This window comes from Talpa europaea (genome assembly GCF_964194135.1).
Source record: "Talpa europaea genome assembly, chromosome: X".
In the NCBI taxonomy this organism is placed as follows: domain Eukaryota; kingdom Metazoa; phylum Chordata; class Mammalia; order Eulipotyphla; family Talpidae; genus Talpa; species Talpa europaea.
Genome location: NC_140081.1, coordinates 67,542,420 through 67,569,148, shown reverse-complemented (window position 1 = coordinate 67,569,148; position 26,729 = coordinate 67,542,420). Strand labels below are relative to the sequence as shown.

At 34.9% G+C, this 26,729-nt stretch overlaps 1 protein-coding gene across 2 annotated transcripts in view; it reads right to left on the bottom strand.

Moving 5' to 3' along the window:
• The window catches only part of COL4A5 (collagen type IV alpha 5 chain), a gene marked incomplete at its 5' end in the record, with an annotated part of 191,069 nt that overhangs the window by 41,329 nt on the left and 123,011 nt on the right, over positions 1-26,729 (bottom strand). For both annotated transcript variants that reach the window (XM_084258283.1, XM_084258284.1), the window contains 9 exons: positions 4,043-4,182; positions 4,901-4,990; positions 6,382-6,480; positions 7,808-7,957; positions 8,425-8,514; positions 9,346-9,513; positions 17,282-17,395; positions 24,828-24,978; positions 26,189-26,286. In XM_084258283.1, coding sequence (XP_084114409.1) covers positions 4,043-4,182; positions 4,901-4,990; positions 6,382-6,480; positions 7,808-7,957; positions 8,425-8,514; positions 9,346-9,513; positions 17,282-17,395; positions 24,828-24,978; positions 26,189-26,286 — 1,100 coding nt within the window. The remainder of the gene's footprint in view (positions 1-4,042; positions 4,183-4,900; positions 4,991-6,381; positions 6,481-7,807; positions 7,958-8,424; positions 8,515-9,345; positions 9,514-17,281; positions 17,396-24,827; positions 24,979-26,188; positions 26,287-26,729) is intronic.

Genomic DNA, 26,729 nt, shown 5'->3' with positions numbered 1-26,729 from the left:
AGAACTCAAGTACCTAAGGTCTCTAGTAGATGGCAGAAATGGATTTGAGCCAAGGTATAAGTCTCCAGAGTTCATGCAATTCCCACAATACATAGATACATGATTTTCTCTAATCCTCAACAATCTTGTGAGAAAATACTAGTTTAATCCCTACATTGATATAGTTAGTAAGTCCTGGGATCTGGATTTGGATCCAGCAGTCTGCTGGATATAGTTATAGCAGGTTCTCTTGCAAAAGGTAAATTTTATTTTAATATAAAAATATTTTAATATGAAGTGGACATCTCAAATCCCTGTTACAGCCATAACACCCTGAACACACCCATTCTCGTCTGGTTTTGGAACCTAAGCAGGGTTGGGTCTAATTAGTACTTGAGTGATAACTCAAATCCCTAAGATGTTAAGATAGCTCCTTATTCTGACACATCTATAATGGTTTCATATGTATATGTCTCTTGACTCTTCTATTACACTGAAGTTTCTTTGTGGTCAGAGATAATTTATCGATAACCATTTTTGCTCAGTTAATTTTTTCTTGTAATAAAGCTTTAGAGTAATTCATACCCACTATTAAAATTAAAAAAAAAGGTTTTACCATTAACAAGAACATATGCCATAACTCCAGAGCTACTACAGTGATTACTGTTCTACTCATGAGGATTATAACCTCTCCAACTAAGTGTTCACCATCACCTATTGAATATTTTCTTCTTGATTTAGTGCTTACATGATGGTCTAGGTGAATAATATTTATTTGTGACTCAAGTGTTTCTCATTGTGGTAATAGCTTTTTAAACTAGTGCCTTTTATCATTACATCCCATGTTTTAAAAAAGTATTGTACTGGAAGAATAAGTATTTTTGTCTGAACCATATAAATCAATCACAGTTTGGGACAATATACATCCCATAGAGAAAAACAAGTCATTCCAATATCTTTTTTGTTATTAAAATTCAGATTGGTAATTTAAAATTGCTTGGATCATAGTTTTTCTATATTATCTCTTAGTAACAGAATCTTCTCTTCCATCCCACACTATAACCTAAGACCCAGAATAAAATTATAGTCTTGTTTCACTTTACAGAATAGAAAACATCAAAGTTGGTCAGAAAGCTAATTCCATTTTATCTTGAAAGTATTTGTTGAAAGGGTGAAATCCATACCCTGATTAATAGAAGAATATTATAACAATAGTTAATAAGTTGGAAGCAGTGATTTCCACATAATTATTCATTTTTTACAGCTCTATATTTGGAGAGTAAAGACACCACATATAATGCCATAAGTTGGTTCTTCTTTAATCAGGAAATATTAATAATAGTGAAATTAACACTTTCATAAGTGATCTAAAAAGGGGAGTATACAATAAGATCTTCAAGTTTGCATGCAGTGACATTTTAAGCAAATAAAGATATGTTAATAAATAATGGCTTAAAACTACCTCAGTATGTCAAAAGCTAACACATGAGACTCAATGAGTACATGTAAGGTGCTGAACTCAAAGAAAAATACTATGAACTAAATTTATAAGAGAATAGACTTGACTTGACCATCCAACGAAGGAATAATAGTAAATTGTTCCAAACATCAGTTTAGCAATTGAGTGGTGTTTAATAAGGGAACCATGAGAGAAAGCATATGTATCATAAAATCACATAGTCCATGTCTAGCACAGCATGTATAGTTTTAGTAAATATGCCACACAAATTTACTTAAAGTATGCTTAAAATTGAGTGTGAGGAAAAGAGTAACACCAACTTGTTCATCAAATCTCACTCTGGTTTTGATTTGCATTTCCCAAGTGATGTTGGACATCATTTCATATGCTTATTGGTCATCTGTATATCTTCCTTGAAAAAAATCTATTTGAAACCTTGTCTCTTTTTGAACTGGCTTATTGATTTTGTTGCTGTTAAATTATAAAATCTCTTCATATATTTTGGAAATTTATCCCTTATCATATTTTCTCCCATTCCATGGGTTGCCTTTTCAATCTTTTGGTATTATTGACAAGAATTCATTGACAAATGTAATGTCATGAAGCGTTCACCTCATGCTTTCTTTTTTTTTAATTTTATTTTATTTATTTATACAAGCACTGGGTACAGTCAGAAGTGCGGGAGGGTGAGAGAATTCACCAGAGCCAGAGCGGGGAGCAGAGCAGGCAGAAGGACTGAAGTACACTGCTGAGGGGAGCAGCGGGCGGCAGGAGAGGTCTGCGTGCCATGTGGGACCCTCCTCCGGTGGCCGGGGAGCAGCCGGGGATCGAACCGGCGCTGCAGAGGCTGCGGGCAGCTTTGCAACCCAGCGCTCAACCGCTGCGCCACCGGGGAGGCCCCACCTCATGCTTTCTTTTAAGAGTTTTATAGTTTTAGGTCTCTTGTTTAGGTCTTTAATACATTTTGAGTTAATTTTTATACATGGTGTAAGGGGAAGAATCTAGCTCCATTATCATGCATGTACACATTCGGGTTTCAAAATACCATTTGTTGAAGACACTGTCCTTTCTCCTTGAATGGGCGTGGCATCTATGCCAAAGATCATTTAACAATAAGGGTTCACTTCTGGGCTTTCTTTTCATCAATTGTTATTCTTTCTAGATTCCTGCTATGAGTGAGACCATCCAGTATTTTTCTTTTTCTTTCAGGCTTATTTCGCTGAGCATGAGCCCTTCCAGCTCCATCCATGTTGCTACAAATTGCATGTGCTTACCTTTTTTGAATGCTGAGTAATATTCCATGGTATATATGTACCACATCTTCTTGATCCAGTCATCTATTTTTGGGCATTTGGGTTGTTTCCAAAGCTTAGCTATTGTAAATAGTGCTGCAATAAACATAGGGGTACAGGTGCTCTTTGGAATTGATGTTTCTGTGTCCTCTGGGTAAATACCTAGGAGTGGAATTGCTGGATCATATGGAAGCTCTATGTTTAGTAGGTCAAGAAATTTCCACAAAGCTCTTCATAGTGGTTGGACCAGTTTGCACTCCCACCAACAGCGCAGGAGAGTTCCTTTTTCTCCACAACCTCGCCAACATTTGTTGTTGCTAGTTTTTTTAATATGTGCCATTCTCACTGGTGTAAGATGGTATCTCATGGTAGTTTTGATTTGCATTTCCCTGATGACAAGTGATGTTGAACATTTTTTCATATGCCTGTTGGCCATTTGCATTTCCTCTTCAGAGAAGTTTCTTTTTAGCTCTTCTGCCCATTTTTTGACAGGATTATTTTCTTTGTTGTTGTTGAGTCTCATCAGCTCTTTGTAGATTTTTGTGATCAGTCCTTTATCATTAGTGTTGTGTGCAAAAATGTTCTCCCAGTCGGAGGGGTTTCTCTTTGTTTTTGTTATTGTCTTTTTTGCTGTGCAGAAGCTCTTTAATTTGATATAGTTCCAGCTGTTTATCTTTGCCTTCACTATCACTGCTTTGGATGATGTGTCTGTAAAGATGTCTTTGATGTGCATATCATGTAGTGTTTCACCTATATTTCCTTCTATGTATTTTATGGTTTCAGGTCTTATGTCTAGTTCTTTAATCCATTTTGAGTTGGTTTTTGTGCATGGTGTTAAGTAGTAGTCAAGCTTCATTCTTCTGCATGTAGTGACCCAGTTTTTCCAGCTCCATTTATTGAACAAACTTTCTTTGCTCCATGCATATTCTTTGCTCCTTTGTCAAAGTTTAGTTGATTGCATAAATTACTTTTTTATAAGTCTCTTCAATTTAGTTAAAAATAATATTAGGAAAGGTCAACAACTCCATTACTAAAAGGGAAAAAAAAACCAGGCAGGAATATGCCTTTGATTTACTGAAACATATTTGAGATTAAGATAGAGGGAAAGCAAAGAAACCATAAAGTTACTCCCCTCCTTTTTTGGAGTGTCTACAAATCCAGAAACATAGTTCCTAATGATATAAGACAAAGAATTAATGCCTCACCTAGGATATCCCATGTAATTCTATCATTTGCTTAATGAAGAATTAGAACAAGCATAGTATTAAAGAAAAATCACATTTGCTCAAGCTTGTCCCTAGAGTATGCTTACCTTTGGGCCAGGAGGACCTGGAAGACCAATGCCTGAAATACCAGGATCACCTTTTTCTCCTTTCTGTCCAGGTAATCCTGGGGAGCCAGGTTTTCCAGAAATTCCAGGTGATCCAGGAGAGCCTTTCACACCCTGAGGGCCTATTGAAAACATGGACCATGCACTTCATATTTATGTATTTCATGTTTATGAAATATTCTTTTTTTAGTAAGATTTATTTTATTTATTTATGCATACAAAAACCGGGGTCTAGGTCAGAGGTACAGGGGGTGAGAGGATTCACCTGAGACAGAGTGGGGAGCAGAACAGGCAGATCTACTGAAATATACTGCTGAGGGGAGCAGTGGGAAAGACAGGAGAGGTCTGCTGCACCATGTGGGTTAGCTCTGTGGTCAAGGATTGAACTCTTGCCCCAGTGGCTGGCAATAGCCTGATAATGCTGAGACATAACCCCTGCACCACCAGGGAGGCCCTGTTTATTAAATATTCTTTATGGCATATATAAGATGCATATGACCAAGCAAAAAGACTTTTTAAAACACTACAATTTTTGAGTTACATATTAATGAGCTTTTTAACCAGGATTATGTAGAAGCCTATTTCTTAAGAATGTTTAAGTGAAAGGGACAGAGTTAGAGAAAGGCAGAAGTTTATGAATTCTCACTTTTAAGGTTTCTAAAGGTGTGACCCTTAATTGCCACTTCAAATATTTATGTAATGAAAGAGTGCTACCCATTAATTACCTTAGAAATTGTCTCAGTTTAATTCTATCAACACCAGTCTCTTTTCTGGATAGCAAAGACAGCGAACCATCTTCCAGTAATAGGATTAAATATTTGGAAGATTTTTATTACTTACCAGGAAAACCCATATCACCTATATTTCCTTTAAGTCCAGGAGGTCCTGTAAGTCCTGGTTCCCCAGGGGGACCAGGATTACCCTGGGGACCTAGAAAAGGCAAGTTGATAAACTAAGACAAGCCAGCAGATATTGGGGTTACCTGATTTCTTGTAATAGGTTGTAATTAAAATACAAGCATGGGATTGGATGGGTTAAAACTTTATATATGATTAAGTTTCACAGATCTAATCTAACTCAGTATAAAACAGGCAAAAGATATCTAAGAATTCTCCTTAGGAACAAATTACAATATAGTCAAAGTAATAGAAGTCTCCTAATACTTTATTAAAAAAATGCAAAAATTTTACTAGAACTTCTAGTTTCTTGCCCTAAAACAATTCCAATCACCTAAAGTCCCATCTTTATATGTATATGAATGCCATTATTTTACTTATCACAGATAAATCCAATATTTTACCCTGTTTTTTAAAGATTCAGAAATGAATCCAACTAGAGTCTAATTATGTGAGACCAAGTAGAGAAAAATGGTAACTAATCCTGATAGACCCCAACTACATCAGGTCAGGAATAGAGAAGGGTTGAAGGAGAAGTACTAGACTGTCACCCCAACAGTCATGCTACTCTGTTCACACATTCTTCCTGAAACATAGGTGTTTGAGCTCTATGGTGTCACCTACGTATTTCCCAAGGACCACAATGTTGATTTAAAAAATTTTTTCCTTTATTTTTTCTTTTACACTGACTTCGAACTTACAGAAGAGAATGTAGAAGATGTGAAGGATAGAATGGGAGGGGATTGCTCTTTCAATTTCACTGAGGCAATACAGTATTGAGTTTAAAGTAGAATAACTAAACTAAAGGGTTCTTATGATGGAGACTAGCTCCTTTTTATTCTTTAAGGGCCCAACCAGAAGAAAATGGCTTATGAAGTAGTAAGACAGAGTATCATTCAAAATATGAAAAAAAATCCATATTGATGGTAAGGGTGATTAACACTGTAACAGGCTACTGAGCTAGGCTGTGAAAATTTCATACCTAGAAACTTTAAAGAATAGAATCAACAGCCATTTGTTTTACATGATTTAATGATTTACTTGTCTGAAGGCAAAAAAGTGGAAAAAGTGAAATCTTCAGCTTCCTCCAGATAACTGTCTTATTTACAAATGTTGCAATGTATGTAAATAAAACTCAGCACATTGGATGTACTACCATTTCTGTGTATACCTTATTGTCACAAAAAGAAGAAATAGAATAAAAAACAATTTTTATAAATTATAACTATAGAAACTTGATCCAAATGGCAGAATTGTTGCTAAAGGAGAGCTTCATATCTCAAGGAAAGTTCCCATATCTCATAGCTACCCAAGCATATTACCAAGACCAGATCTAAAACATCATCACACACGATAAATATATAATTACTTTCCCAGGGTTCTGGATCAACCATCCAATTGCTCTATGTGGTCTATCATACTTACCTGATGGTCCTGGTAATCCAGGTTGTCCAGTCAGTCCAGGTTGTCCTGGGTCTCCAGGTAAACCCTGGTAACCTTTTGGCCCTGAAACTCCAGGAAAACCTTTCAAGGGAAAGTACATAACAAATTAGGCTGATATCACTAATCCATTAAACAAAATTGGCAAAGCAAGCTATCCAAATTCTTATCTATGAGTGCAATACAAGAACCAGTAATATTCTGATATAATATGAACCAAGAGAACTGCAATCTCACTTCTTACTTAGCTACCATTAAGATAGTCAGGACACTCATTAATTGTATCACTTTTCTCTTTGGGCTACAGTTTCTTACACTGTAAAATACAGGAGTTGGGACTGTCTCTTAGATTCTACAATCATCTTTAGTAACCCTATGTGAGCAGCAAGTACAGTATATTGCTCTATTATACAGAAGGCATAATTGAAAGAGAAAAGAAATCTTGCAAGGGATAATTAAAAAAAAAATCCCATTTAAGCAATAAAAAAAATTAGGTGGTCCTGCTCTTCATGACTGTATACAAAACTATAATAATGTTTTAAACCTTTTTTGAGGAAAAGTTTCACCAACACCTGCTCATAGGGAAACGTACATTATATGCACACATACACACATACTCACACAAAAGACTCACATTATTATGGTTATGACACGAAACAGCCACAAATTACAAGCCACAAATAAACATACCTAGTTTTAAAGTCCCATGCTGTTTGAAAAGCTATTGAATTGAAAAGCTATAGAATCGTAAGTGATTTGTGCTTATTCATATTTTCTGATGCTTTATTATATTACACTTTCAGAAAAGGATATATTTTAAAAATTAATGTTATAGTTCACACCTCATTTGCTTCTAATGAAATAAATATAACACAGTTGTTCCCTAGATCTACATTCAGTGACTTCTTCCAGAACTAAGGTTGGCATTTCATAGTCTAAATCTAGTTTATTCTTCCAAGGTAGGATAACGATGTACTGTATTTAAAAGCTGGGTGTGATGTGGATATCAAAATATCACAGTGCAAAAATTACTCATCCCCATCTGATTTGAAGAGAAAATAATTAAAAGGACCAGCAAATTTCCCCCAAACTAAAATATATTTTCCAAGTAAGTCTGGCTATATATTCTTTTCTCTTGACTATATCCTACACTACCTTCTGGAAAGTCAGTAGCTGAGTACCTAAGTCTATCTTAAAACCTCACAGCTTGTAGTAAGAAAACTACAAAGAAAATACTCAAAGAGAAGTTGATCTACAATGCAGCATAAAGTAGAATTAGTTTTTATTACCCAAATTTGATGCATCTAGCTGCACTTCGTTGGTGAATCCCAAAGTAAAAGTCACTTTTCATACTATTTAAAATCAACCTTCAAGTACACCAGAAACTGTATTCATAAATGCATTCACTCACCTGGTAATCCAGGGTCCCCCTTCTCTCCTTTTGAGCCTAGCAGATCTGGATCCATTGATCCAGGAAGGCCTGGAAGGCCAGGCTCTCCTTTAACACCTTTTTCTCCTACAGGGCCAGGAGGTCCTGGCTGACCCTGAAAACCATCATCACCTAAAACCAACATGTGTGGAGAAGACACAACAGATCAGATTCATTCTTCCAGGATTAATATATATGGAAATTATTCATATGTTTCACAGTTAGGTAGGTTGCTGACCACACAAAACACTTAATGTACCATGGTTACTGCCTATGAGTAACTTGCACTACCATATATTTTTACACTCAAATAACAATCCCTCTTTCTTTTGGGATTCTTCAACAATTAGAGGTACTGTGAAAAAAATTTAATCAATGTCTTTTATTAATTTGAGGTAAGCAGTTATCATGTTTCATGGTCTCCAAACTAAACATGCCACAAAATTGAAAACAGGACCTATTTAAATGTCATGTCATGTAGAAACAAAATTTAAGCAAAAACTGTTCGTTTTAAAGCAGTCAAAAACATTCTATATTGACATCAAGTAATGTTTAATTTTCTCTTTTACATCCATCTGCCAGCAAACTCAGACTATTACCTTTAAGACCAGGAACACCACTCCTGCCAGGAATTCCCAAAGGTCCTGGTGGGCCTGGAGGTCCCATCATACCAATTTCACCTTTGGCACCTTTAAAGAATATCAGTAAGTAACTTTAACCTTTCCTTGACCTTAGGAAGATTAAATGATAAGTTTTAAGATGTCAATTTGAAAACTACTAAGACTTGGAGGAAAGACATTAAGTTTTCAACTGTTCTAAACTTAGTAACCACTACTGCCAAAGCCCATGAGTAAAAAGGCTCACTGTGGTAGCTAACCTCCCATGACTGACCTCCAGTGAACTACAATTCTTTTTGTAGCCTTCTAACTTCAAATCTGGACTGATTCTGTACCTTGTCCTTGGTTAAGTAACACTGTGTGATTCCCAAGGCTAGAACATTATAAGTTTTGCAGCTTCCCTGGGGCTCTTCAAATATTTGCTTTTGGTTTGGGGGATCCTTTATTTTGGAAGCTAGCCACCCTGAAAAGAGAGTAACTACTCTGACACGACCATAACATGAGGTGCATAAGCCACGTGAAGAGGCACTTGGATGATATCCAAGTGAAGAGGGAATACTCAGGTATCATCTTGAAAGTAGATCTTTTACCCCCAACCATTCTAGTTGATATTATGTGGATAAAAAAAAATTACCTTAATTTCTGACTAGCAAAATCTTGAGCAAAATAAAAAGGTTGATTTAAGTTATTATATTCTGTGGTCATATATAGCAATATATAACTGGAAGTCTCAAGACAAAAAGTATAATACAAATAGAAAAATGAGTTTTCAGCAATCAAAAACACTTAACAATTTCCTTAAGGGATAGTGTCAATCCAGCAAGTGCAAGAGAAAAATATACCAAAGTCACATTAGTTTCAATTTTCTGAATCCAAAGCCAGAAAAAACTTTAAACAAATTACCTGGAACTCCAGAGGCACCTGCTTTTCCTGGGAGCCCTGGCGATCCCGGGGGACCCATAAGACCAGGTGTTCCAGGGATCCCTGGACTGCCTCTCTCACCAGGGGGTCCTGGAACATCAAAGCCAGGACGCCCTGCATCTCCCTTTTCTCCTGGTATTCCATGTAAACCTAGTTAATACAACACCAATATTAACAAGTATTGAGGCAGTTTTAAGAGATATATTTGGCTATTTTTCTACCAAAAAGTAATAGAAACCTGTGAATAATAAACTTCATAGTGAGTTAGGGATATATATAGCATCAAGCACATAAAATGACCTAATAATCAAGCATTAGGATTTTTTAGCTTATTTCTCTATGAAGATGCTTCCCAAATTATCTCTGGTAAAAAACCATTTTTTTCTTATTTCCTGATCCATCATGGATAAATATTTCCTATGAAATTCAATAAAAAATTAATAAAATAATGAAATAAAAAAGCTAAAGACATATAAAAATAAGTCTACCTTTTTGGTTATTATACCAAATAAATATAAATATACTGGCAAACTGCTAAAAACATTCCTTAGTGCTTACTCCCAACCTCTTCTAATTCCAATGCAGAGCTGTAGCAAACAGTTTGTGATTCCACACTGGCCTGTTGACCATTTTAGGATTTACTTACATTGCTCTAAGGTATTATGAGTTATTAGGACATATTTCTATAATCCATAAAAATTATTAATATCTGAATAAATCAGTTATATTAATCCTTTAGCTTTGTTTTACATTTTGTTTTAATAATATGTTACTTTTAATAATATGTTAATAGCTTTTGTTGCTAAATTTTGTTTCTCAATATTCCAACTAGGATTTTACAGAAAAAAAACTATGATACTGCAAAAATATTTAACCTTAGTAGGTTTCTGTAACACTTAACTACTCCAAAAAGTAAGATGGTTAATAAAGTATTCATTTAGGAAAAAACAATTACACTAAAAACATGGTGCAAATTCCCACTGCAATACCTATCTACTGTGTGAATTACAGAGTCAATGTTACTGGTCTTCAATGGTTAAACCAACTAGAAGCTGAGGGCTTAGCCAGGTGACCATTTGAAGTGTCCCTTGATTATAAAATCTAATTTTATTGATGGAGATTTGTAGGCAACTACTTTTATAAGACAGCAAGATGTTGGTATATGAAGATCTACTTGCTGTCATATACCGCTATGTACTTAAACTAATAAAATTCACGTTGGACATTAGAAAATTTCATTTAGTTGGCAAATAGTGGTGATAGTTCCAATGTTGCCATTTTACAGTAAAATACAATACAAAGGGGAGAAAAATTTTATTTACTATATTTGTAAAGTATTATGAAATACCTAATAACACCTACTATTGCTCTAGATGGATTATTGCATATTATTTTATTATAGGCCATGTAATTTTTTTAATAGCTGAGTTTTCCAGATAATGAATTTGCTTCTGAAATACGCTCCTAGAAAGCAGCTCTACAAAACGGTGAAAATAAACCAAGATTGAAATCTGAAGAAACCTGGTTCATTTTCCATGTTTAAAGCTGTCCTTTAAGATGTGGAATTTGAGAAAGAACTAAAATACCTCACAGATGTAAGGGACATGCAAGTCAAAACCACAATGATGGGCCTCCCCGGTGGCGCAGCAGTTGAGCGCTGGGTTGCAAAGCTGCCCGCAGCCTCTGCAGCGCCGGTTCGATCCCCGACTGCTTCCCGGCCACCGGAGGAGGGTCCCACATGGTGCGCAGACCTCTCCTGCTGCCTGCTGCTCCCCTCAGCAGTGTACTTCAGTCCTTCTGCCTGCTCTGCTCCCAGCTCTGGCTCTGGTGAATTCTCTCACCCTCCCGCGCTTCTGACTGTACCCAGTACTTGTATAAATAAATAAAAATAAATCTTTAAAAAAAAAAGTTAAAAAAAAAAACAATGAAATATCACCTCTCCCCTGTGAGAATGGCCCATACCAAAAAGAATGGAAATAAATGTTGGTGAGGATGTGGTAAAAAAAGAAATCCATCCACTGTTGGTGGCAATACAAGTTGGTACAGCCTCTGTCTAAAACAGTATGGAGATTTCTTAAGAATATAAGAATGTAAATACCATATGATCCAGCAGTACCTGGTAGGTGTTTATCCTAGAAATATGAAAACTCTAACATGAAAAGATTTATGTATGTTTATGTTCTTATAGCACTGTCTACAACTGCCAAGTCATGGAGCCAACTTAAGGCTCATAACAGATGAAAAGTTAAAAGAAATTGTGGAGTACCATGGAAAGCTGTGTGGAGGAAACTCAAATTACTAAAAATTGAGCTACCATATGACCCATCAATTCCACTTCTAGAAATCTATCCATAGGACATGAGAACATTAATTCGAAAAGAAACCTGCACTAATGTGTTTAATGCAGCACTGTTTACAAAAGTTAAGATACGGAAACAACCTAAACACCCCAAAACAGATGACTGGATCAAAAAGATGTGGTCTATACATAATGGAATTCTATTTCGCAATAAAAAAGATAAACTCATGCCATTTGCAGCAACACGGATGGAGTTGGAAGGGATTATGCTCAGTAAAAAAAGTGAGAAGGAAAAAGAAAAATATCAGATGATTTCATTTATAGGAGGAATACAGGGATACTAAACAAAAGGTCAGTAGGGGAAAAAAGACAAAACTAGCAGAAAAATTAGAGATCTGAGACATAGAAGAAGAGAGAGGGAGGGAGGGGGCAAAACAAGGAAGGGAAGAGCACAAGGGATTATGTTGATGGTTCACAGGTGAGATGGTAATGGGGATGACACTGGAGGGAAGAAGTCAAATCTTGTACAAAAAAAAAAAATGAACAGTGATGTTAGAAAAAACAAACCACTTCCTTAAACACACACACACACACACACAAGAAAAAGATATTGTGGAGTATATACTCAGTGGAATATAATACAGCTATTTTAAAAGGTGGGCCTTGAGGTGGTTAAGTGAAACAAGTCAAAGTGAAAGACAGATACTGGATTCATTCATCTATGGAATAAAAGTAACCAAAAAACAAACACAAAGAAAATACAGCAGGTATAAAATCTGGACTTAATGAAATAATTTAATGGTTACCAGAAGAAATAGAAGAGAGAGTTAAAGGGATGGGGAAGGAGGCAGAGAGGGTACTGGACATGTGTCATTTGGCGGAGAACGAGTGGTACATGAGTTCATATGATGTTTTCATGAGTGCTAATTAATGTTTCTAGTTTTTCCCATATAATTAAAAAAATACCTATTATTTAAGGTAAGAAAATATTTTCATAGTTTCAAAGTCAATCTATACACATCTGAACGGTGTATGTAAGTTATATGATGCATTCATGTGAATTAAGGAATGATCAAATGTTCTATATTATTTTAATTTCATGAATACGTTACTTTTCAATAACATAATATTGACACCAAAATAACTCTTTCTGTGTCTGATTAGATTACTATAATAAGAATTCACATTACCAGATGGTTCAGAATCCACAAACTCAAGTAAGCCCTCACATAAAAGTACAGGAATTACATGATACCTTATCTGTTAGGTTACATGCTGATAAAATGTTTTTGTGAATGGGTTCTTTGAAAAAACTAAACAGGCAAACATTTAAGTAGGCTCACAAAGAGAGAGAGGGCACTAATAAATAGAATCAGAAATGAAAGAGAAGTGTCAATAAACATCTCAGAAATATAGATAATAACAGATTGCTATAAGTATTTTCATGTAGGCAAGATGAGTAGCCTAGAAGGAATGGACAAATTCTAAGAAATATATAACCTTCTGAGACTTAATGAGGAAAAAATAGGAAAACTGAACAGAGCAATTAAAGCAAGGAAATTGAAACAGTAATCAAATGTTCCCAAGAAACAGAAGCCCAGGACAAGATGGTTTCACTAGTGAGTTCAACCAAACCATCTAAGAATACCTATCTCAAACTCTTCCAAAAAATTAAGAAAAGGGTCTCCTTGGGGAAGCAGTGGTGTCAGTGCTATCAAGCTATTGTCAGCCACTGCAGCTGATCCCCGGCCAGGGAGCTAACCCACATGGTGCAGTAGACCTCTCCTGTCTTGCCTGCTGTTCTCCTCAGCAGTGTATTTCAGTAGATCTGCCTGTTCTGCTCCCCACTCTGTGTCTGGTGAATCCTCTCACACCCTGTACCTCTGACCTGTACCCCAGTTCTTATAGGCATAAATACAATAAATCTTTTTTAAAAATTAAGAGAGAATGCGTTTAAACACATTTTATGAGGTCAACATTATTCTGATACCAAAACTAAAAACATCACAAAAAAAGAAAACTGCATATCAATTTCCCTGAGGAACAAAGATGAAAAAGTCCTCTGCAAATAATGAACTCAATAATGCATTAAAGGGCCTCCCCAGTGGTGCAGCAGGTGAGCACAGTGCAGTGAAGCTGTCCACAGCCTCTGCAGCGTGGGTTCAATTCCCGGATGGCCAGGGAGATACCCACATGGCGCAGCAGACCTCTCCTGTCTCACCTGCTGCTCCCCTCAGCAGTATATTTCAGTCAGTCTGCCTGTTCTGCTCCCCATTCTGTCTCTAGTGAATCCTCTCACCCTCCCACACTTTTGGACTAGACTCCAGCTCTTGTATAAATAAAACAAATCTTTAAAAAAAATAATGCATTAAAAGGATCATACATCAGGAAAAGTGGGATTAATTCCAGGGATGCAAGGATGGTTCAACATTCAAACACTGATCAATGTAATTCACTACATCAACAAAAGGAAATCATGTGATCATACCAAAAGACACAGAGAAAGCATTTGATAACATTTAACATCATTTATGATAAAAATACACTAAATAGGGATAGATGGAACATACCTCAACATAATAAAAATCATATATGACAAAACCACAACTATCATCATACTCCATGTTGAAAAACTAAAAAGCTTTTCCTCTAAGATCGGGTACAAAACAAGGATGTCTACTTTTACCCTTACTATTCAGCACAGTATTTGAAGTCCTAGCTAGAGCAATTAAGCAGAAAAAAGATATAAAAGGAACTGAATTGGGAAATAAGTAAAACTACCACCATGTGCAGATGACATGATAATATATATATAGAAAAAACCCTAAAGACTCCAATAAAAAATTGAAACAATAAATCAGTACAGTAAAGTGGAAGTTTACAAAATCCACTTATAAAAATCTGTTGCAATCCTATATGCAAACAAGCTAGAAGACAAAGTAATCAAGAAAAATGTCACAACTACAACTCCATTAAAAAAATTAAATACCTAGGAGTACACATAACAAACGAGGGGAAAGATGTGTACAATGAAAATTAAGACACTGCTAAATGAAATAGAAGACATAAAGAAATGGAAAGATATAACCTGCTCATGAATTGGAAGAACTGACTTTGTTAAAATGGCCATCTTATTCAAAGTCATATACAAATTCAATGCAATCCCTATGAAAGTTTCAATGTCATTCTTCAAAGAAATAAAACATTATTTAAATTCATATTAAATCAAAAAAGACTCCAAATAGCCAAAGCAAGCCTGACAAAAAAGGAATAACAATATCACACCTCCAAGTGTCAAACTATACTACAAAGCTATAGTAATCCAAACAGTTTGGTACAGGAATGAAAACAGACATACAAACCAATGGAATAGATTTGAAAGCCTAGAAATAAACCTATAGTTATATATATAGTTAATCTATGACAAAGGAGCCAAGAGCATACAATGGAGAAAGGAAGCCTCTTTACCAAATGGTTTTGGGAAAACTGAATAACCGCATGCAAAATGTGAAACTAGACCACTATCTCACAGCATATGCAAAAATTGATGCAAAATGTTTTAAAGACTTGAATGTAAGACCCAAAACCACAAAATACATTGAAGAAAGTGTAGGCAAAATACTTCATGACAATGGCTTCAGTGTAATAGTTGTGGAGTCAATTCCAAAAATACAAAAAACAAAAGAGGATATAAACAAATGGGATTGTTTATAATATAATAATGGTAATACATAATAAAAAATTCCACACAGCAAAAGAAATTATCACTAAAACAAAAAGCCACTTTACTAAATGGGAGAAAAATTTGCATACTATATATCAGACAAGGGGTTGAAATCCAATATCTACAAAGAATACATATAACTAAAAAGAAAAATCTAAATAACCCAATCAAAAAAATGGCAGACTAGCTAGATACTTCTTCAAAGAGGACATACAGATGTCCAACAGGCACATGAAAAATATGTTCATCACCTATCATCAGGGAAATGTATGTCAAAATCACAATGACATACCATCTCACACCTGTGAGAATGACCCCATCAAATAAGGCCAGAAATTAAGTGTTGGTGAGGATATGGAGAAAAAGGAATATTTGTACAGTGTTGGTGGAATAGACTGGTCTATCCCCTATGGATAACAGTATTTGGTTTCTCAAAATATTAAAAATAGATGTACCATAGGATCCAGCAATTCCACTCCTAGGTAACTACCTGAAGATTGTAAAACCACTAATTTGAAGAGATATATGCCCCTATGTTTACTGCAGCATTGTTTACAATAGCCAAGTTATGGAAACAATCTAGGTGCCCAAGGACAGATGAGTGGATTAAGAAGGTGTAGTATATATACACAATGGAATAGTACTCAGCATTTTAAAAAAAAGATGAACTCATCATTTGTGACAGCATGGATGGAACTGGGGGGGGGGGTATAATGCTAGATGGAATATGCCAGAAGGAAAAAGACAAGTACCAACAGTTTCATTTATTTGTGGCATTCCAAGGAATAACCAAACCAGTAATAAACCCTAGAAATCTCAATGGAGAAATAAGACTACTAGAGAGGAAGGGGCAGGTTGCACAGCAAAGTATGGAGGGTGTCCAACTGATTATGGTAGAGGACTATGGGTGCCTTGGTGGTGGGCACAGTGTAGTAGCATACATCTGAAGGGTTGTAATACTATATCTCTGCATTATATAAACCAAGGTTACCATAATAGAAAAGGTTGCTTTTGTGTAACTAAGTGCTTTTTAAAAGTCAAAAAATGATTGCCAGTTTACTGACAAAAATGGGGGGAAATTCAACTTATTTTTTCAAAAAAGAAATAAGAATATGTAAAGTGTATTTTTTTAAGTTTTTTTTAAGATTTATTTATTTATTTATTTATTTATTTATACAAGAACCGGGGTACAGGCCAGATGCACGGGAGGGTGAGAGGATTCACCAGAGACAGAGCTGGGAACAAAACAGGCAGACTGACGAAATACACTGCTTACACTGCTGAGGGGAACAGCGAGACAGGAGAGATCTGCCACGCCATGTGGGACCCTCTCCGGCCGGCTGGGATCGAACCGGCGCTGCAGAGGCTGCGGACAGCTTCACAGCGCTGCACTCAACCGCCTGCGGCACCAGGGGAGGTCCTATAAATTGTATTTTTAATAGAATGTTTTTGCTGAAACAGCTCTAGTTCCCACGTACTAAGAAAGACTAAACAGTTCCATACACAAAGGTATATTAATGCTGTATAGCGATTCAGGTTTGAAATGATGAGCACTAGAAGTTCTTCAATTTGTGATTACAAGACTATGACTAGCTCAACAATTATACACTGTGGTAACATACTGAAATTGTAAACTTGCATTACTGGAAATAATTTTGGAAATGATTTTGTAATAATTTTAAATAATTATTGGGAAAATTTTTAAATAAATGAGAAGAGGAAATATTAGGGATTGAAGTAGCTTCTTCTGTGATCTGCACTTTTTCACTTTACAAATTTATACAAGTAGATATGTTACCTTTCAAATCTGTTTTGTGGAAGACTGCTAAGTAAGTTACACTATCGATGAAACTAACCAACCTCTGTATGAGTGTTACAAAATACTCCAACCTTACCAGGTTGGCCTATTGGTCCAGGAATCCCTGGTGATCCTGGTGGTCCCTGAACACCTATTCCTGGTAACCCAGGTGGTCCCATTGGCCCAGGGTGTCCATTTGGTCCAACATCACCTGTAAGAAATACAGTTTGTATATTTAAAACAACAGCCAAGTCACTAGTTCTTAGAGACCACAATACCCATGTGAAAAGGCACATTAAGCAGGGATATTAAAAAGTCATCCATTCATTAAGCAAGAAAAGTAGAAACAAGTACTCAGAGCAGGTGGTAGGAATCCATCTTTTGTTACAGACTTATAATTTAACAAACACTCAACTTCAGTACTTAAATCAACCTCATAAAATAGTACAAAAGATAACAAACTACATATTTCTTTACTTGTAGCTCATCTTGGGCAAGATGAGTTTACACTATATTTATAGATGATTTTTGAGAGTTCTTTATATATTATGGTCAAAACCCTTTGATTTCATTTATTCGGAGTCTCTTTTTGTGTTCTTGAATATATCTCATGTCTTTGGTGAAGAAATTTTTGTTGCTGGAACTCCTTTTTTAAAGACCCTGTACCTGTTTATCTGCCTTTGACTGATCTTCCCGTAGTTTATTTAGCATTTTTAATACTGTTGTTTTAAAGTTTTTGTCTAATAGATCCTTTATTTCTGTATCCCTTATTATATATGTCCCAGAATTTCTATTCTCTTATTGCTGTTTCATCTCGTATTCAGATATTCTTTGCCTCATAGTTATGTGTGTTGCTTCATTTGCTTTTTGCATTGGGTTTAGTTTTGTTTCTCTTCTTTATCTTGGTGTGAAGTGGGGGCATTAGGAAAGGGTAGGGCTTAAATACTTGCTTTCAGTCATTTTACAGAGTTTGGGTAGTCCGTTCCTCTTTCCACAGCAAGCTCTGTTCAGTGCTATAGTTGTCCTAACTTCCTTCCCTGTCTCCCCATTGCTCTGTTCTGCTGCACGTCATGCTGTATTCTAGCAAGCTTGAGTGTCCTGGCAAGGGGGCTAGGTGTGGTACATGGAGCTCAAGGTCTGGGTCTCAGATGGCCCTGGCAGACCTGGGGCACCTGAGCAGGCTGTGAGCCCCAATGCCCAGCAATGGCAGTAGGCAATATTCTCCACTGCAATATTCTCCACTGCAATATTCTCCATTCTCTACATGGGAGGCCCCATAAAGTGTATTTTTAATAGAATGTTTTTGCTGAAACAGCTCTAGTTCCCACGTACTAAGAAAGACTAAGAAGTTCCATACACTATAAGCACTTCTGGACTACAAGCACTTCTTGCCCACTTGATTCTTTCCAGTGGAGTGGCAAGACTACTCTCTCACCAGTTTTCCCCTCTGCTGTTGGATTCATGACAGAGCCCAGCAAAGCTCTGCATAAAGGCTGTTCTCTGATTCTGGGAGGGAGTTAGGGGGAGCTACCCTTGCACATGTGGGCCATGGAACTCCCATCACCTGGGTTAGACATGTATTTACACATGACTATACTCCCTTTCTGAAAAATCCCTCTGGTGAAAGCACCATGTTATGATGTGGCTGTGGATGACTTACCTCCAGTCTGGGTGGTCTGGATACCTACTTTCCTGGGTACTCTCCCCTTTGCCTCCTCCTTTTCCTTCCCTGCAGCAGTCACCAACCTTAGTGAATGTTCTCTGTGAAAAAATCCTGGGATTCCATCAGAGAACTTCTGAATCTGTCTTTGCACATACATATGCGCATATATATTTATGTATGCGTGTGTGTGTATACACACACGCATACATAAATATGTTTATTTATAGTTGTTTTTAGGGGAGAAGGTAATCCCAAACTCTCTGTTCTGCCACGATGTAGGTGGAGTCAAACAGTATTTATTTTGTTGTATTTTTTGGTCTATCTTCTATATGTCTTTTATTTTCCTATACAGATAATTTCTTAAGGTAAAAAGTTAGGTAATTTATTCAAGATTGTTCTTTTTTTTCTAATAAAAGCTTTCCATAAATGAATTTTCTTCTAATCACTTCTTTCTCTGCATTCTACAAACTTTGATATGTTTTATTTTCATTTTCACTTACTTCAAAAATACTTTCTAGTTTTCTGTTGATTTTTCCTTTAGTCAGTGGGATATTTAGAAGTACTTTGGTTATTTTCTAAATATGCCAGAATTTTTACAAATATATTTCTATTTCTGATTTCTTATTAAATCTGGTATGATAAGAGAATCTACTGTAGGATTTCAATATTTCTAATTTGTCCAAGTTTGCTTTTAGGGTAGAGATTATCGTCTTTCATTGTGCACTTGAAAATAATGTGTTTTCTGTTCATGTTAGGTGGAACATTCTATAAATGATAGTGAAGGAGTTATGTTGAAAAGAAACTCCTGACACTGCCCTGATAGATGACTGTAATCCTATCCTTCTATTCTCCCACACAGAGCAAATGCTAAGTATGGACGGACCATGGTAGTTGAATGAGCATGAAAAGTTTAGTTCAGTAGGATTGAATAACACTTGATGTTTGGCAGTGCAATTTTGTATTTAGAATTTTACACTTTCTTTATTAAAGAGAGTTGCCAAAATTGTATAATCTTAAGGTGTCAAACAGATCAATCTTTTTCAGTGTTCTATATTTTCTTATAACATTTCTAAAACTACTTTCATGTCTATGACTTCAATTATTTTTAAGGATATACGTGTAGTGGGGATTAACTTAGTTGAGATAATTTATTCAACACCCACTTTTAAAGAATTTATTATTTCCTTATTGACTAATGATGACATTTCTGTAAAATACCAATTTTCTATATATACATGAATATGTTTCTGAACTGTTTCTAACTTGTTTTTTTTTTTCCATACTGGTTCACAATGTTAAACTAGTTATGATTTTATAATATATTTAGTGTATGTTTGGTAAATATTAAGTTTCAGAATCAGTTATGTCAAGTGCAACCAAAAAAAACCTACTTGAATTCTCACTGAAAAAGAATTATATTTACAGATAAATTTGGGCAAAGATCACATCACTGAGTCTTCCCATCCGTACATGATTTATCATCCAATTAAGTCTATCCCTTTTCCAAGGTATAACCAATACAATCTTTATTTTCTTCTACAAATACATGAAGAACATTTTGTTTTGATAATTTCTAGACATAATATAGGTTTTTTATAATAATTTTCTTTTTTTTTTCACTATTTCCAAACACACCAGTCTTTTTGTCTTAATTTCTTTGCATGTTCTTTTCTGATGAGTATTAGTCTTTTAAAATTATTGATCACTATATAGCTTTTAAAGTGTTGCATCAATCTCTCATACAGTTAAATAAGTTCTAATACCCAGTCACTGTTAGAAATATGGTTGGTGTGTGAACTTTTATTGTGATCTCTTTGTTGAGTATTTATTGTGGTCTACAGATTGAAAACACTGAGGGGATATATTTATAAAAGTTCCTGTTGATAAAACCAGTATCATAATAATATCACCTAAATTTTCTTACAGAAGAGAGTAATCTCTGAGAATTTCAAGAGCAGAATATACGCCTTTGCATTCCTAATGATTCAGTGTTTGAGGATTAAAGTAATTATATAGCAGAAAATCCCAAAATATTTTTTCTTCTAACGCCTAAGGAACTATATAATGGAGTTTTAGCATTTGAGAAAGATTACTATTAGGATATGGGGCTTCTATACTTACTTCATAGGCAAATGCCTATCAGAAAGTTGACTTTTTATTTTAATTTTCATTTTTTTACAGTGTTTACTTTCCTTTCTCATGTGTTCCCCATAGAATTTCCTCCACTAGTTACCCCATGCACCATTACCATAGTTCCTTGTGCTCCTCCCGCCCACATCTTGATCCTTCTCCCCACCCCACCCTTGAAGAATGTCTCTAATTTACAGTTGTCTGTTTTATTTTTGTTCAAAAAGTAGACTTTAATGTATGCTTCAACCCATTTCCTCCCAGCTCATCTCAGGAGCATTTTTATAAACAAAGTACAGTGAGTGTGTAATTTCCACAAGAAGACTGCTTGTCACATAATTCATAAATTGAACATCTCTATCTGTAGTTTTGGAAATCATTGATGACAAACACTACGTATAACTCAGCTGGCCAGAACTACTTACTCAAAGACAGAAAGGGTTGTTTTTTTTTTTTTTCTTTTTAAAGAGCTTATCTAAGAAGACTTTGTGTTAGACTAGTCTGGTGCTTTTGCTGGCAGAACTAAGTCTGATTAAATTGGGGTATGATGTCTTATTGCTTTAATGGGAGTCAGTCCAACATGTTTCAGGAGCATGAAGCTGTTCAGATTACTCTCTGGGGGCAAAAAACACTGACCAGGAGAGTTCAGTTCTTTGTAAACCAGAAAGGAAAAATCAACTGCCAAAACAACTACCTTAATTTTATTCCTATATATAATTTGGGGAATCAAAACCAGAGGTAGAAGACAACAATACAGACATGAGCAAAGAACACGCACAGTTACAGGAAAAACAGGTTTGTCCCTCAAATACATGAGAAGATGGTCATTTCACTTATAAACAGAACTACAAATTTAAACTAACCTGAGAGTAAATTCAAAGGATCTAGTATACCAAAAAAAAGGTTTTTTTAGAAAGAACAAAGTTGGAGGACTTATATTATCTGACATCAAATCTTATCAAAAGGCTACTGTAATACAAACACAGTGGTACTAAAACAGTGAAGGAGATTAAGTAGAAGTGACAATCCAGAAATAGACCCACACATATATAAGTCATTTGATTTTTGACACAGATGCCAAGGTAATCCAATGAGGAGGGGGCTCTTTTAAAGAAAAGATGATGAGCAAAAATTATTTGAAATGGATGGATTAAATATAAAATCTAAAACTATAAAACATAAATTATCTTTGCAACTTTGAGACAGGGAAAGGTTTTTTAGACAAAGTACAGAAAATAATATTAAAGAAACTTGGTAAAAGAAACAGCAATAAAATCAAACTTTTTTGCTCATCAAAATACACAGATAAGAAAATGAACACACAAATCAGATAAGAATAAAATACCCATAAATATATAAAGAACCAGTATGCAAGATATATAATGATCATTTCCAACTTAACAATAAAAACAACTCATCTTTTACAGTGGGGGGATATTTGAATATATCAATAGCATGCAAGTACATGTAAAAGAGCTCAACTTCATTAGGCATCAGGAAGTGCAAACTAAAACCAGATTATGTTAACAATACACTGACCAAAATTAAAATAAAGAGTGATAACGCCAAACTTTGGAGAGAATGTAAAACAACTGAAAGGTTGTTATCATACTGATGCAAGTTTAAAATATCAATAGTACCACCATTTTGGAAAAATGTCTAGTATGTTCTTAAACAACAAACATACACCTATCTTATGACCCAGTAATTCTACTGTTAGATATTTACCAGAATAGAACAATAGCACATATCCATAAAAAGACTTGTAAAATATTGTTCTTAACAGCTTTACTCATAATGGTAGAAAACTTGACATACTCCAGGTGTCCAAGAAAAGAATGGATAAACAAGCTTTGGCATATTTATACAATGAAATACTTGAAAATACCTGATAAACACAACAACATGAATGGATCTCAAAAATACAGTTTTAACTAAATTTAAGAAAATGTAAAACAATGTATTGAAAACAGTGTTTTTCTACCAATATTAGTCTAAATATTGGAACAGGCGTTATTTAATGATCATCCAAAGTTCAGGGATAAGATTAAAAAAATACATCTTGAGTGAAAGAAGTCTTAAAAAGAAATACTCTGATTCCATATGGAGTTCTACAAGTAAATTAATTTACTTGTACACTTGTACACTATACTACTGCTGTGGATGTTAGAGTAGGGACTGAGGAAATGAGCAAAAATAAATTATGGGGTCATACCTCGGTAGGGATTTGGTTACATAGGCATATGCATTGTCATCATCCAGCAAATGTGCACTTAAAATTTGTTCATCTTATTTCATCATATTTAATACAAGGCTGCTGTATAAAAAAATCAAAATCTCTATGTACCGACATGGAGTGATTTCTAGAATATAAAGTTAAATGAATTAAGTGGAAAAAGCCAAAAGGTAGTAAGTATTCTGTCTTTTGAGAAAGGTAGATACTAAAAATATATTTTTTTGCTGACTTGCATTTGTATGAAGAACACTAAAGGAAAGAAAAGAAACTAAAATATGGACACATATAGTATACACACACTATATATATGTATATCCATAATACATACACATTTATATATGTACATATATGTGTATACACATTATATAGATACACATTTATATGTCTATGTATCCAGTTTTATCTTCTTATCTTTCCTTTAGTGTTCCTAGGCTAAGCATGGTGAAATATTTAGGGAAAAGTGTACTGTTGTTGCAATTTGATTTAAGAGCATCAAAAAATAAGTTGATGGACAGATTATGTAACAAATCATATATAGTGAGAATGCTGATAATAGAATAACAATGATAGGTATATAGTAGTCACCATAAAATTATTTCTACTTTGTTATATACACTTGAAATTAAAAAAAAAAGTTCTGACAAAAACAAAAATTTTAATTGTAGATCTAGGTGGTAGATATATGGGTTTCCACTAGATCTTTTAATATTTTGTGTGTTTGAAAATTTTCTCAATAAAATGCCTAAAATATATACTGAAATTATTTATTTCCATCAGGTTGGCAAAAATCAAAGGATTTGTCAACATACTCACTTAGCAATACTATGAGGAAACAAGCACACTCATATACTGCTGCTGGGAGTGTAAAGTGGTGCAAATAAAAAGGACTCTGACAATATCTAGAGAGACATTTACCCTTCAATTCAGAAAATCTGTTTGCATTATTCTAATAATACAGCTGTACACATATGAAATAATGTGTATGCAAGTTTATTCACTGAAGAATTATTTCTGATAAGAAAAGATGGACAAATACCCAATTTAGCAACTAGCAACAGCTAGACTCAACTATGGAATACATAAGCAATTTAATATTAGGCTGCTACATAAAAAAATCAAAATTTCTATGTACTAATATGGAGTGATTTCTAGAATATAAAGTTAAATAAATGAAGTGGAAAAGTCAAAAGATAGTACTCTGTCTTTTGAGGAAGAAATATAATAAAAATATGTATTTTTGCTGACTTAAATTTGTATGAAGGAATACTAAAGGAAAGATAAAAAACTAAAAAATTGACACAAAGATGTTTATATATATATACACTATACACAAACATTTATATGTATATATACCTCCACACACACATTTACAGAGCAACAAGAACAGAGGAATGGAGATGGGGTGAAAACAAGATGTTGTGATACTTTTATGCACATATGACTGTAATATCTATTCAATGAAATAAACACAAAAAATCAATGGTGGATAAAAAAACAGTGACAGACTAGCAGCCCAGGCTTTTCAGTTAAACGGACTTATCACCCAACAAACTTTCCCAACACTGGCAATTTCTATAAAAGTTAAAACAAATTGTGAATAAGCAACAGCCTCCATACCTTTTGTTCCAGGTAGCCCATCCAAGCCAGTGTGTCCAGGAGGACCTGGAGGTCCTGGGAAACCACGATCCCCTTTTGGGCCAAGTGTCCCTTTGAAACCTGGGAGCCCAGGAGGCCCAGGCGGTCCAGGCAGACCAAATCCTGGTTCCCCCTTGAACATACATAACAAAAACATAACAAAACATAACAAAAATTCCCATGAATTTCTTGCAGTTTATTGTTTACCATAGAGAACTTAAAGCAGAAAATATAAGGTAATACATTTTTTCCATTGGGGGAGGGGGTAGGATAAATAAGGCAAAGTAATGGGCATGCTGGAGAGAAAGAACATCTGGAAGAATGGGAAACAGAGCTTAGTAAAACAAATAAAAAACAAATTAGATGAACCGGACTGGTTTCAGGACAAGAAAAGATAACTGAGAATGAGTAGTCTATCAAAGTGAGGAAATGTGATAATAGAGTGAATATTAGATGATTATTTCTAATTTGACAAGGTATAATGATGACATTGTGTTTTCTTTTGTACAAAATGTGAATTTATTTAGAGATAAATATTGAAGTATTTATAGGTGGAAAGCAATAATTTCAAGATTTGGATTAAAATACTTCAGCAGAGAGAAAAGGAATAGATAAAGTAAGTGTGGTAAAGTCTTGAAAATTTTGAATGTGGTTGGTGGATATATGAAAGTTCAATGTATTATTCTTTTCACTTTTGTGTTCATTGGAAAAGATTCATAATAAAATGAAAACAATCATGGGGTAGTGGTTTCTCATGAGAGCTGAGGACATGGTCAGTAGTTCTTCTCATGGAAAAAAGTAATGATGATACACAGGGAAGTTTTAATTAAGTGCAGGGAAAATACAGGAACATTCAAGATAATTACATATCACATTATAGCTGTTTTCCGAAAGTTGACTGAGGAAAATGTTACATTAGCTAATATAGAATAAAAGGAATAAAAAGCAACTCAAACACATTGCTGCTGCTGCTACTACTACTACTACTACTACTACTACTGCTACTATTACTACTATTGTTAAGTAACAGTGACTTGCATTATGTATCTTGGAAAGAACTGGGACACAGAAACTATGTGGAAAGTGCCTGACATAATAGTCAACACCAACTCAAGCAATCATTACACAGGGTTGGACAGAGAACGAATGTGGCCTCTTCATGGACTATTAAAGAATGTTTTGTGCTAAATATATTTAAATATTTAAAGTAAAAATATATTAATTGTTAAGTTTAGTTATATAATGAAGACTAGGATTAAAGTACAAGTCAAGATAGAGATCTATGGCTAAAAAAGGTAGGGGAGATAGGAAAATGGAAAAAAATAAATTAAAATGTCCCAGACCTTTGGTCCTGGAAATCCTGGTGGCCCAGAAGGACCTTCTAGACCAACACTCCCAGGTCTCCCAGGTGCTCCTGGAGGCCCTGGGATTCCAGGAAAACCTGTGAAATGATAAGACATTGTTAAATCTCCAAAGAGAAGACACTTTAAAAGAGATACCAATACTCCCAAACTGCCAATTTAATCGTATCTAATCATGCTTAGTGACTATAATACGATGTCAAAACCAAAATGGCATTCTGAATGACTACTTAGGATCAATTCCTATATATATCTGATGTTCTCTCTAAATTACCTTGTGATCCTATCATTTTCACATAGGGCTAATGTATGTAGAATGTATACTCATCTGAAAGAAGATCTATAACATAATGAGAAAGAATTAAACATAAAGAATGAATCCCCCCAATGCAGTAAAAAAATGTTATCTGTTCACATCTTGATAAAGTATGAAGAAACACAATTGACAATATTACATACACCTCTACACAATTAAATAAAACCTGATACTTTTGAAGTCATTAAGTAAGGACATGTTTAAGAA